General features: G+C 47.7%; 1 protein-coding gene across 22 annotated transcripts in view; it reads left to right on the top strand.

The window, feature by feature from the left end:
• MAST4 (microtubule associated serine/threonine kinase family member 4) overlaps nucleotides 1–12,549 on the top strand; it is a 623,219-nt gene that overhangs the window by 448,416 nt on the left and 162,254 nt on the right. The window contains exon 1 of one of the 22 annotated variants that reach the window (XM_051853681.2): nucleotides 20–12,157. The exons of 19 other annotated variants lie outside the window; for them this stretch is intronic. In XM_051853681.2, the coding sequence (XP_051709641.2) occupies nucleotides 12,120–12,157 (38 nt within the window). In that variant the 5' untranslated portion in view covers nucleotides 20–12,119. Of the gene's footprint in view, nucleotides 1–19; nucleotides 12,158–12,549 lie in introns of those variants that run through there. 2 more of the 22 variants (XM_070056816.1, XM_070056817.1) reach the window with 2 other exon arrangements.

The raw sequence follows: 12,549 nt of genomic DNA on the forward strand, positions 1-12,549 counted from the left end.
GTCGCCGGGCTGCCAGCCTGGAGAGGGGGCGCTTTCTCAGCCCAGGGCTGCGGGACCCCGTAACAGCTGGGATTTTGTTGGTTGGACCCTGTTTAAAAAGTTTGTTCCTTGCTCTGCGAGCACTGTGTCAGATATTCCATTGTCCCAGTGGCTTCCTGGGTAATTTGATGGCTGTGTTTCTCAGAGTTGATCTTCCGAAATGTGGGGAATCAGACATTTCCTTCTGAGTAAGGGGGAGAGAGCAAGGCGAGAGCGGAGGAGATACTTTGTCCAGGTCTGCGCCTCTGATCTGATCATGTGTGTCCCTTCATTCATCAGCTGTGGGGGCTTCTGCTGCTCTTCGTAGGCGCTCAGAGGTCCCCCTCATTAAACGCCTGACCTTTCCAAGACGCAGATGTACGATGCGGTGATAGCCCAAGTTAGCCTGCTTCATACTGACTGCTTAAAGGGGCAGATCTGCGTAACTTTGCCATGCTGATTTTTTACTGGGTTTTGTTATATACAAGGCTGGCCTTTTTATTTTGTAACACCTATTTGACAGAAGGAGAATTTTTAAAGTCATGCTGAAGCTCATGCCACAAGTGAAAGGCAGCTCAGAGTTAATTTGCTGACACGGGGCTTGACGGAATTTGATTTTCAGGAAGGTGCTTCTCTCTCTACCGTGGTGACCAGCACAGAATCATAGCGTTGCGATGATTTTAGAGGGGCTCGCCCTCTGAGTTGTATAAACACAGATTCTTTATTTTTCTTCAAAACTTGCCTCACACCTACACGGGAACTTGTATGAGAGCAACAACAGAGCCAAATAAACAGGATATGGACTATCAGATTGGGAGGTTCATAATCTCTCCGTGCGGGTGTTCAAAGGACACAAGAACACGGTTCTCTCCGCTTGGTTATACTTTTGATGTTTTGTACTATAAATGCAGATATGCAGTGCTTTGGAAAACTTAGCAGGCTTTTAGAACAAAGCTCTTTACAGATGTTTATATTTATTTCATTTGAGAGGTAAAGAGACAGAGAACTTCCATCCGCTGGTTCACTCCCTTAACACCCAGGAGCTGGAAGCCCAATCCAGGTCTCCTACGTACCTGGCAGGCCCGACCCCTTGGCCCACCACTGCTACCTCCCAGGGTGAGCATTAGCAGGAAGGTGGAGTTCGGAGCAGAGCTGGGACTCAAATCCAGGCTCTCTGATGTGGGATGTAAGCATTCCCGGTAGCATCTCAACTGCTAGGTCAAATGTCTGCCCAGTAGTTGTGGCTTTGGAAATGTTCCCTAGTATTTCTTAGATTTCATAAGCGTCCTAGAATTCTCTCAGATGCACTGTTATATACACACACACACAGATACACATACACAACACACACACACACATCACTTGCTCACCAGCTTGTGTGTATTTGTCCATGTGTGACATCTGGCAGGTTGCAAAGTCATATTATGTTGAATACAGGTTGAACAGTGTAGATACCACTAAGCCCTGTTGAATTCTACAGCTCTGCCTCTTAACCACGTGGCCATGCTTTTCCTAGTCTGTCCTATAGTAGTGCACTCAAGGACTCTTTCTTTTGGCACCGGTCATTTTTGTTCAAGCTGTGTCATCCGGGCCCTGAACCTCCAACACAGCTAATAAAGTTGAAGAGGGCTGCATGCTGTGAATAGGGCCAGCCTCTCTTGGTGGTAAACTCCGTAACTTCTCAACTTTGAACTTGATGGGAGCCCTTCCGTAGGTTTGAGTGGTGCAGTACTGGCTGTGGCGCAGCCTGGACTCTTAGCTGGAGCCAGTTCTGGGAGAAATCCGTCTGCTGTGGCATCGTGTCTGTGTTTGAACCTGAAAAGCACTTGGAACCTCTCTCCCCCTCCCTGCCTGTGGGTCGTGCTGTTGATAGAGTCGGCTGCACAGCTCTGGCTTTAGGGCAACATCGATACAGCCCTCACGCTCCAATCCAGACAGCGCATGCTGGCAGAGTCCAGCTGTACAGTAGCCTGGATTCATCCCAGCAGCAGGGTCGGGGAGGGCTGTTTCCACTCCCCAAGTCGCGGGCCCACACTTGGGGTTCAGCAAGATAGACAGGGAGGCCCATTTTCTTCCCTCCTTTCCAAGAGTAGAGGTTGGGATGGCCTGTGTGTTACAAGGATTTCCAGGATCGGTGAAGTTTGGAAACAAGCATGTTGAAGGTCATCTTGACCTCAGAGTGGTCGTGGGCCTCCCAGAGGGCCAGTGCTGCTTTGTATCCACAGTGCAGGTTTAGGAAGACGAAGGCCAGATGCTCCCTCCAGGGCTGCGTTCTATTATTACTCTGCCATCCGTTCTAGCTCTGTGCTTCCATATGGATGTGGAACCTGCACTCTTACCGTGACTCTTCTCCTCTGAGATGTCCCTCAACTGCCCCGAACCTGTCTCCTCCTCCCAGTCCAAGCTCGTGCTTGACATGGCTGGCCAAGTTCCCTAAACACCCATTGTATCCAAAGGATCTCTTCCTTCCAAGTTGCCCGGTCCTTGTGCTGCCCTCGAAGTACGTGGCTCCAGGTCCAGGTGAAGGCATCCTGGAACAACTCCACTCTCCAAGGCAGTTTCTTTCCTGTGCACTGTCTGACAGGTTGTTCATTTTGAATATTTTTTACCACCTACTTGTTCCAATGAACATTGCAACCCAGGGGACTTCATCTTTTTACATTTTTTTTTATTATTTACTTATTTGAAAGGCAGAGCTACAGAGAGGGAGAGGAAGAGGAAGGAAGGAAAAAGAGAGAGAGAGAGAGACAGAGAGAGTGAGAGCGAGCGAGAGAGAAAGAGATCAATATTCCATCCACTGGTTCACTCCCTAAATAGTTGCGATGGCCAGGGTTGGACAGGCTGAGACCAGGAGCTTCATCCAGGTCTTGCTTGTGGATGGCAGGGGCCCAAGCACTTGTGCCATCTTCTGCTGCTTTCCCAGGCACAGTAGCAGGGAGCTGGATTGGAAGCTGAGCAGCTAGGACTCGAACTGGTGCCCATGTGGGATGCTGGTGCTGTGGGTGGTGGCTTGACTCCCTACACCACAACACTGTCCTCCAGGGAACTTCATCTTAACCTTCTCTTTGGTATCAGCTTCTTGCTTCAAAGAGTAAAATTCAGCTGGAAGTCTGTGAATGAACATCTTGGAGCACGAAGGGCTATGTTCCACTTAAAAGAGGAATTTGGGGACTGGAATGATAGCATAGTGTGTTAATTCACTGCTTGTGATGTTGGCATCCCTTATCGGAGTGCCTGCTACTCTGCTTCTGATACAGTTTCCTGTTAATGTACCTGGAAAGGCAGAGAAAGGTGGCCAAAGTACTTGGGCCTCTGCCCATGTGGGAGCCCAAGATCAAGTTCATGGCTCCTGGCTTTAGCCTGGCTCAGAGCTGGCAGTTATGGCTACTTGGGGGAATGAACCAACAGAAGGAAGGTTCCCTTCTCTCTCTCTCTTTCAGATAAATAATAAATAATCTCTAAAGAAAGAGAAGTTGAGTGGGCATTTGGGGCAGCAATGAAGATGATGCTCCGTCTCCTACTGGAGTACCTAGCTCCGAGTCCTGGCTCCTCTCCCTATTCCAGCTTCCTGCTAATAAATGTCCTGGGAAGCAGAGGCGATGACTCAAATATCTGGGTCCCTGCCATCCACACGGGGCACCTGAGTGGAGTTCCTGGTTCCTGGCTTCAGCCTGGCCCAGCTGCGGGTGCTATGGGCATTTGGGGAGTGAACCAGTGGATGACAGCTCTGACACATACACTTAGTGCCCCCCCCCCCAACTCTCTCTCACTTGGGTCCTCTGCTTTTCAAGACATATTTTTTTTTAATATGAGAGAGAGAGGGAGAGAGGGAGGTAGATGGTTTCAGCTCTTATCCTGAACCCTTGTTTTGATGCAAATTGTCAGTTGCTTCATCATATGATCCTTGCCAGTTCAGCACAGCACGACTTGTTACTTTTCCTCCCACAGGAAAACTTAAGGTTCTTCTTCTACTCAGAGCCCTAAGTGAGCCTTTAACTCCTGGAGTTCTTGGCGAAAAGAAGCCACAGGCTTGCACCTGGGCCTGGGTTCATTAAGGCTACAGAGAGCTGATGAGCTGAAGGCGCCGTCCCTGTGCCCTCCGTACTGTTTCGTCTTGCCCTTTGCAGACTTGGGAGAGTCTGGGTGACTGTGACTGTTGTCTGCCCTGAGAGCTCACCTGTTGCCCTGGGGGCCGCTCTTCTTCTCTGCCCTTCTGTGTTTGCTGCAGGAGGTCTCAGCATAGCCATTCCTCTGCTGCTTTAAGGGATAGAAATCTAGGCTCCGCCCAAATTCACATGTTATAGACACTTGTCCATGTCACAGATTTATGGGTATGCCATCCATTGAGGAATCCCTTACACCATGCCATGCAGATCGCTTGTGTTTATGGCATCTTCTGTTTTCCTTCTGGATTACAACTTTGAGGGGGATGGCACTGAGCTCTCGTTCACTGCTGTCTCCTCTCTGTGACACTTGGAGTAAAGTGCCACCATGGCTTCCTGCACGTTGCTGCTCAGGTTGAAGTGGGCCTGTGGTTTGCTGGAGGGCAGCTTGGAGAATCTAGAGGAGGTTTGCTTTCCAGCCCCAGTGTTCTGAAGTCATTTGTGTTTCTGCTTGACTTCTGTGATGACCTCCAAACCTCATGGCACCTGAGTCAATAAACCCTTAGTTAGCACTGTGGTGCCGGCATCCCGTATGGGCACCGGTACCTGTCCTGGCTGCTCCTCTTCTGATCCAACTCTCTGCTTATGGCTTGGGAAAGCAGGAGGAGATGGCCCAAGTGCTTGGGCTCTGCACCCACCTGGGAGACCTGGAAGAAAGAAGCTCCTGGCTTCAGACTGGCCCAGCTCCAGTCCTTGTAGCATTTGGAGAGTGAACCAGTGGGTGAAGACCTTTCTCTCTGTGTCTCCCTTTCTATAACTCTACCTCTCAAATAAATAAATCTAACAACAAACCCTACCCACACCAACGAGCCATCTGTGACTCAGTTAATCACTTTGGACAAGTTTCTGAGTATATTTTTTCTGAGAACTTAAGGGATAAAAGAAGTTTGTTTTGCTTTGACTTGGGCTTTTTGGTTTGCCTTTTGTATGTGTGGTTTATTTATTTATTTTTGCTGAATCTACATTACTCAGCAGTTGCTATGAACAGCAGGTACATTCAGGGATCTTAAGCTAACTGCTGTAGTTGTCAGAATGTGTTGAGCTTTTTTTTGCAAAAAGCGTCTTCCCTTCAGAAACACCTGTAGTGTTTGGTGGGATTTTCTTTTTGTTCTGTTCATGAATGTATGTGAACTATGAAGAATAGACTTCTGCCCTGGCGTTCTTGATGTTAGTGAACTTGCACTCATGTCTTTTACCCAAAGCCCCGTTAAACCTGCATTTGTTACATACCTACTGTGTGCCTGAACATGGTGTCCCAAAGCTGACAGTCATAGGCATACTTCCAAATGAAACATGCAAATAAAACATTGCAGACCATGGTGGGAGAGAAGCGTTTCCAAGGTACGTGTAAGCCACAGGAGTGGTCAGTGCAGTAGAGCAACGTTGGCCTCAGAGCCAAGAGTGGTCATGGAGAAGAGGCAGCTCCTTGGGAAGCTTGAAGATAGATTATGTTTGTCAGACAGTACAAAGTCTTCCCAAGAGGCAGAAGAAATGGTGTGAACAAAGGCATGGTGGCCTTGGCAACGCAGAGTTCAAGGAACTATACATAGCTCAGGATTATTGGAGCATAAAGAACCCAGCATAGCTTAGTACTGCTGAAGCATAAAGTTGGAAGAGGCAGCACAGCACAATGGCTGATGCAAAGCCAGTCACCTGGGTTCAAATCTTGACTCTGACACTGGGCAAGTTAATATCTTTGGACGTCAGTTGCTCCATCTAGTAAATGAGCTAAGTAAATTACTTGTGCATTTGCTGTGAAGGTAAAAATGCATTTGTGTGTGTAAAATGCTTAATGTGATGACTTATGTAGAAAACTGGTGGTGAGTCCTAGCTGTGGCCATCATCACTATCTTGAGAACTTGGGGACAAGTCATGGGCGATGAGGCTGGGGACGAGAGCTGAACAGCTGGTCTGCAAGGAAGCTTGGCTTTCATCCCACGAGGGAGGGAAATGTCTGTTGGGATGAGGTCGTGTAGGGCTGGGAGTGTGGGAAAGACCTAACTAATTAATAAATTATTGTAATAACCTATTTGAGAGATTTCTGAAGTCCTGAATAAGGGTTGTGGTGAGATTTTTGCCTTTAAGAAAGACTCAAGGGGCTGGTGCTGTGGTGTAGTAGGTCAAGCCGCTGCCTGCAGAGCTGGCATCCCATATGGGCACCGGTTCTGTCCTGGCTGCTCCATTTCTGGTACAGCTCTCTGCCAATGTGTTTGGGAAGGCAGCAGAGAATGGCTTAAGTGCTTGGGCCCCTGCTACCCACATGGGAGACCTGGAAAAAGCTTTTGGCTCCTACTTTCTGATAGCCCAACTCCGGCTGTTGTGGCCATTTGGGGAGTGAACGAGCTGATGGAAGATCCCTATCTCTCCCTCTCTCTTTGTAACTCTGCCTTTCAAATGAGCAAATCTTTTTTAAAAAAAAGACTTAAAAAAGTTTTAAAAAAAACCAGAAAGACTGTTTCGAACTTACAGAAAATGATGAAACATTGGCTCTGAGGCTGAAGATTCCATGATGATCCTAGGATTTTGGATTTGGGGTCCAGGGAAATAAAGGAACCATATGTATGTATAACAGTCAGGGAGGGGAAGACATAAGAACCTCTATCTGTCCTTTTCCTTTTATTTTCTCCCAAAGCTCATTTAAATCCATATTTATTGAAAACCTATTGTTTGCTGAGTACCATGGGGTATTCCTTCCTTCCTTCAACCAGTATCCTCACCTTGTATCCCATACTGGGGTTCAGTTGCCCCATCTGTTACATGGGATAATTACCTGCATCATACAATTACTGTGACAATTAAAACGCATTCATATGTGTAAAATGCTGAATGCGATGACTGACATAAAAACTCAAGATAGGTTCTAGGTGTTACTATTATCACTGTTATCGTAGAAACATGGGGATGGTTTGTGGGCAGTGAGGCTGGGGAGCAGAGCTGAGGCACACGTTCTTCAAGGAGACCTGGTGATATACAAGACAGAGTGGTTGGAGCTCACCAATGAAGAAGTATCTAAGTAAGTTCATTGCCAAACTGTGACGTGTGTTATGAGCATTTTCACCAAGGGCTGAGAAAAGTAACTGGGGGTGGATATGAGGGGCTCCTTTTGATTAAGGTGGTCTGGGAAGGTAACCTGTCCAAGAGCCACCTGTGGGCTCCTTGAAATTGGGAAGAGAAAGTGCAGACGGAGGTTGCGCATCTGGGCAGGCGGCCTCGGGAGTCGCTGGCACAGCAGTCATTGGCGAAACAGGCTGCGAAGTCTGGGAGAGAACTGCAGTCGGCCTGGTTCATGAGTGGGCAGAGAGGCAACTCATCCAGGAAGGGAGACTCATGGTGTGTGTGTGTGTGTGTGTGTTGGCAGGGAGAGGAGTCCCATAGAAGGAAGAGCTATCTTAGAGCTCCAGGCAGACGGCCAACGCTGCCACCGCACGGAACCCTGGAATGGATGTGTGCATTGTATCTAGCCCCTGTGAGGTCACTGATGCCTTTGGGATCAACGGTTGCCACAGCCTGATGATGGAGTGGCCGTGGCAGATTCCCAGCCAGGAAACGGGGGTGAAGGGAGAAGCCGGAGACCCAGGACGCTCCCTCTCTGTGGGAAGCCAAACACAACGTCCTGACACCCTGGCCTCCGCCCATACATGGTCTGCCCGTCAGTCCGCTGTCCTGAATCATATCCCCTTACTCACTGTTGCTCACTGGCTTGCTTCATTGCCCAAATTGGCAATGACAGTTTCCTTTTCACCTCCTCCCTGGAGACCCAAGTTCCTTGCACAGCCTCGGGAGGATTTGCCCTCTAAGGTGTTGATGGTTGGAGTTTAGCTTGGCCTGTATCAAGGCCCCGACTCGGACCCGAGGGTCTCTGGCTGCCACCTGCTACCCCCATCTCCTCCGGAGCCCTGGGGCTCCAGCCTGTCCTTCGCGTTCCCCAGGTGCCCGAAACCTGGTTCCACTTGTCGCTCCGCCTCACCTCTCCACGCCTGACCTGCAGGCTCGGCTCTCCCTCGGTCCTCCCACTCCTCGCTTTGCCCAGACCTGTTTCCTAACTGCTTCATCCCCTCCTTTCTTCCTGCGCCCTGTTTTCTGTCCTGTGTGTCCCAGCAGGGCTCGCCCCTCCGTCCTGCTCGCACTGCCAGGGAGCTGGACCACAGCGGAGGCTCCTGGAGCCTTTGGTGCCCAGGCTGCCCTCCCTCCCCAGCCCCCCGAGAATGCGGCAGCCGCTCGGATGCTTCCGTGGAGACGCTGGCAGTCTGGGCAGCCCGGCCCTGCCAAAGCTGCCGGATGCAAGGGACGCGAGCAGAACTCTGCACGTTTTCCAAACGTTGCTTGTAGCCTCTGGTGTGAAGCTGACAATAGGAGATCGCAGATTGTCTTGCCCCTGGATTATGTAGGTCCCCCCCTGCCCCCTGCTTCCTCCTTTTTTTGGTCAGGGAAGGGGTGGGGGGAGATGTGTGAGAATATAAAAAGATTTCAGAACAAGTTCATTAAAAATAAACCCTTAGAATATGGAACATGTGCTCTGCGGGGAGGCATGGGCTATGCGTTGCTGTCATTGGATGTCACTGGGAGGAGTGTGTGTGTGTGAGAGAGAGAGAGAGAGAGAGAGACTCAAAGCATGGAAGCAGCAGGGAGGGGAATATACAGAGAACTCCACAGTCAGCAGCCGTAGAACAATTTGTTCCTTTTTGGCTTTGCTTGCTTCTTGGATATCCTGTTATCCGAAGTCTGAAGCATGTCTTTAAAACGGGAATCGAAAACTTCAAGACAGAGACCACAGGCATTCTGGGCTGCAACCTGAGAGGTGCTGGAGTCAGGCAATCGTCTGAGTCCTTGTGTGGAGATGGCTCACACGGGAGGAAGCTTGGAGTAGTGTTCAGTCTGAATGACTGAGGAGATTCCTCCGCTTAGGGTTTGAAATAGAAGTAGCTGGGCTGGAAGGGAGAGCCCACCCCCACCCCATACACACCCTATCTCTACTGTGAGTGAGCATGCAGGACGCTATTTTAATCTGAGCTGTCTTGAGGACTTGCAGCTTAGTCATTTTGGGGGAGACATCACGGGAACTGAGTAATCCCTTTGAAAGTTGAGTAGTAGAGGCAAGATATTAAAGTGGTCCTGGGCTATCTGGATGAAAGACAGTAGGCACAGGGCATACAGCATACTATTTATTAAAAGCAGACTTAGCCTTTATCAGTAGAAGTCCGATATCCCAATTTGGCTTTTGGGATGCATTTAGCTATCTCTAAATAAAAGTTTGTGAGGTTTCTACTACTTGTAGTCCTTCTGCTCCCTTGTATCTGCTTTTCCTCTGTCTGCCTGGAAATGAGGAAAGTTCCACCATGAACTCAGTTGTAAATTCTGAAATTGTTGACCCAAAACCTTGCTAATAGAATAAGAGGACCTGTGGGAGATTTCGCTGCACTAATGGCCATTGGACATGCTTATTAGAGAAGGTAATTATACCAATATCAAACTGAGAGGACTTGTTTTGTTTTAAAGAAAAAAAGACTCTGGTAGAGAATTTGGGCTTTGATCAGCACTTGAAGGTAAAAGAGATCCCTAAGAAGAATAGGCAGTTGTTAATGTTTATCTCTTCTCTTAAGCACCCAGTTGCTGGTTGCTTGCTTTATCAGAGAACTCTGGGAATTTCTACATTTTGTCATCTTCTGTTAGCAGTGGCTCTGATTTTGTTAGAGTTTAGCGTCTCTTTCAGTTATGGCCAAAGTACAGGCAAGTGTGGAGGTGACTCCTCATGTGTGTTCTGAAGTTCTTGAATATGCTTCGTAGCTCTTCAGCGGTGGGAACCTGCTCCCCGTGTCCTTGGAAAGTTTCTAATCTGGCATGGAATTTCAAATTGGGGGTCAGGAAGAGGGTCGGAGTGATTCACCCGGGTGGAGGGCATGAGGACCTGGTGGGAGATCGCAAGGAGACGAGTGAAACTGGCTTCCAGGGTTTTAGAAATAGAGGAGGAAGAAAGCTGATGCAAGCAGCAGACCCACTGAGTATTTCTTGAAGCTGTATTGACCAAGCTTTATTCTGTTCTGATTTAAAAAATGACCATGTATGTTGGTCTCGCAGAATTTACTGCACTTCTTCCTTAAAAGTCACTGTTAGAATATTAGCCAGCTGCGGCTGGATTTCTCTGCTCTGAATCTGAAAGCGGTCACTGCTCCCGTTGCTTGCGTAAGTATCACCTGTGCCCTTTTCACATTCCTGGCTTTGCAAAGGCCGTATGATAGAAATCTTTAAATGGAAAGTCGTAACTGTTAAGTGTTTCACTTTACCAGATGTATGGAGGGCCTGGGGTTGGGGGAGGATGTTTGTCATGGGAAAAACCGCCAGCCCAAGAAAGCCCTCTAGGAAATATGGTAACCGAAACCTTTGTTACTGTAAAACAATAGCTATTAAGTGGCTATTATGTAATGTTATTTCTCCAAGTCTGATTTGGATGGCTTGTTGATCATGGAACTTGAGATAAAATTCCTGTAAAAATATTACTTTGACTTGGCTAATCTTGAAACTTTTGATACAAAAATCAAAGACTTTTCCTGAGTTCGTTACCAGGCTCTGATCATTGGAGATACTGAAGCTGTGTTTGGACAGATGTTTATTTTTCTATGTGAGGATTAGTTTTATCCAGTTAGTGTCCCACATCCTAATACCCAATCCATATAAACACAAACAATTTGATAACCCCCAAATTAGTTCATTATCAATGTTGCCTAGGCTTGCCCCACCACTCCAGAGGGTGGGCAGGTGGAAGAATGACTGACTGGCACATCTGCCTTGGGAAATCGAGTGACTATGAATCTGCATTTCCCATAAATGATAGGTCAGGAAGGACGAGGGTTTCCTAACCTTGATCTCCAGTGGCCACAGTAGCCGGTGTGGCACTGGGATGTCAGGTGATGCTAGGCGCTTTAGGCAGCAGTTCTTTTTATGGATTCGGCAACGTAAGGTTCTGTGCTTGTGAGCATAGTTTCCTGTATTTTTCAGGACTTGATGTCTGGGATTAGGTGTTTCAGAAATGGAGTTAATAAAGAATGAAAGTTGCCATGTTTTTTATTGTGTGGCCTGTGCAATTTCTGTGTAGTAAGTATTCTTTCTCAGCTGTCTTCTCTTGTTTCAGGTAAATTAGCTTTTGTAATCAAGGTTTTTTTTTTTTTTTTTTTTTTGAGCTGAGAAGTCAGTATTGGTTTTCTAGACTTAGGAATGCAGGCCCAGGATAGGGACCTGCTGTCTTCAGTCTGCTTCTTGGATCTTAGTGGTTCTGATGCCCTTTTACCAGCACAGCCCTTGCCAGAATATTTGCCTGGCAGGGAGACTTTATTCTTCTTTGACACTGTTATTGATTACTTATCATCTGATGCTTCTTAAAGGAAGCTCTTGACCCAAGAGCAAGCGTGATTTGTCTTACCTCTTGAGAGTTAGCCTTAAAATTAGCCTGCCTTCTTAGATCAGAGTTAGGTGATTTGGGGAGTCAAAAGGTATGTAAATTGACCTGCTCAGATAGCGACATGATGCAAGTTTTCGACGCCATTCCTAGGATACACAAACATTCCATGGAATTGGTCCCAGGTTGAAAATCCATGAGGGGGAAGAATTCTGACTCTTGGCACCGATGCTGGCAAGTGTTGGACTGAAGCCAGAGTAAACATATATGCCCTTCGCGCTTTCTTTCAAATAGCAGAAATCACTTCTAAACACTTATTTTGGCATTAAGGAAGCTCGTCATGACCCATTGTTCCCGAAAGATTATAGTCTGTGTCTCGGCCAGTTCCCATGTAAGTGACATGCCTAGCCTGGAGCTGAAGAAACAAGGTTCACTTTTCAAACCTTTCTTTCTAATAGGTGTGTCCAGCAGGCAGTAGCTCGTAGCTGTTCCTTCTGCCACTTAACAGGTTTGATTTCCAATCTATTTAATATGTTTGGAGGGGATTCATGGCCCAACACTTATGGACTTTGTTGGGAAGTCCCAGGTGTGTATATATCTTAAACTCTGTGTTAAGGTCTGTTAGACTAAAGTGATTCTGGCTTAGTTTTTGCTGTGCTCTGCTTGGTTTTGCCTTCTGATCGCAGACTGAGTTACTTACGATGTCTTGGGGATTGGGTTGTTGGGGGGGAGGAGGGGGGCTCCAGCCCCAATGCTGTGGAGCAGCTCTTTGAATTGCTTTTCTTGGTCTGCTTTAGAGGCGCTAAAGAGGAGTCACCTGAAATTACAAACTGAGCCCAAAGACAGAGAGAGCGAGAGCTGGAGGGGTAGCGTCGGAGACAGGGGAAGTTAATTACGCTAACAGATATCCGAGAGGGTTATTTATGAGTTCATGCATCTTGTGTGACCCTTTTCCTGTTGTGGGTGCTTGCGGGTGAG

Source organism: Oryctolagus cuniculus, chromosome 14 (assembly GCF_964237555.1).
Source record: "Oryctolagus cuniculus chromosome 14, mOryCun1.1, whole genome shotgun sequence".
Lineage (NCBI taxonomy): Eukaryota > Metazoa > Chordata > Mammalia > Lagomorpha > Leporidae > Oryctolagus > Oryctolagus cuniculus.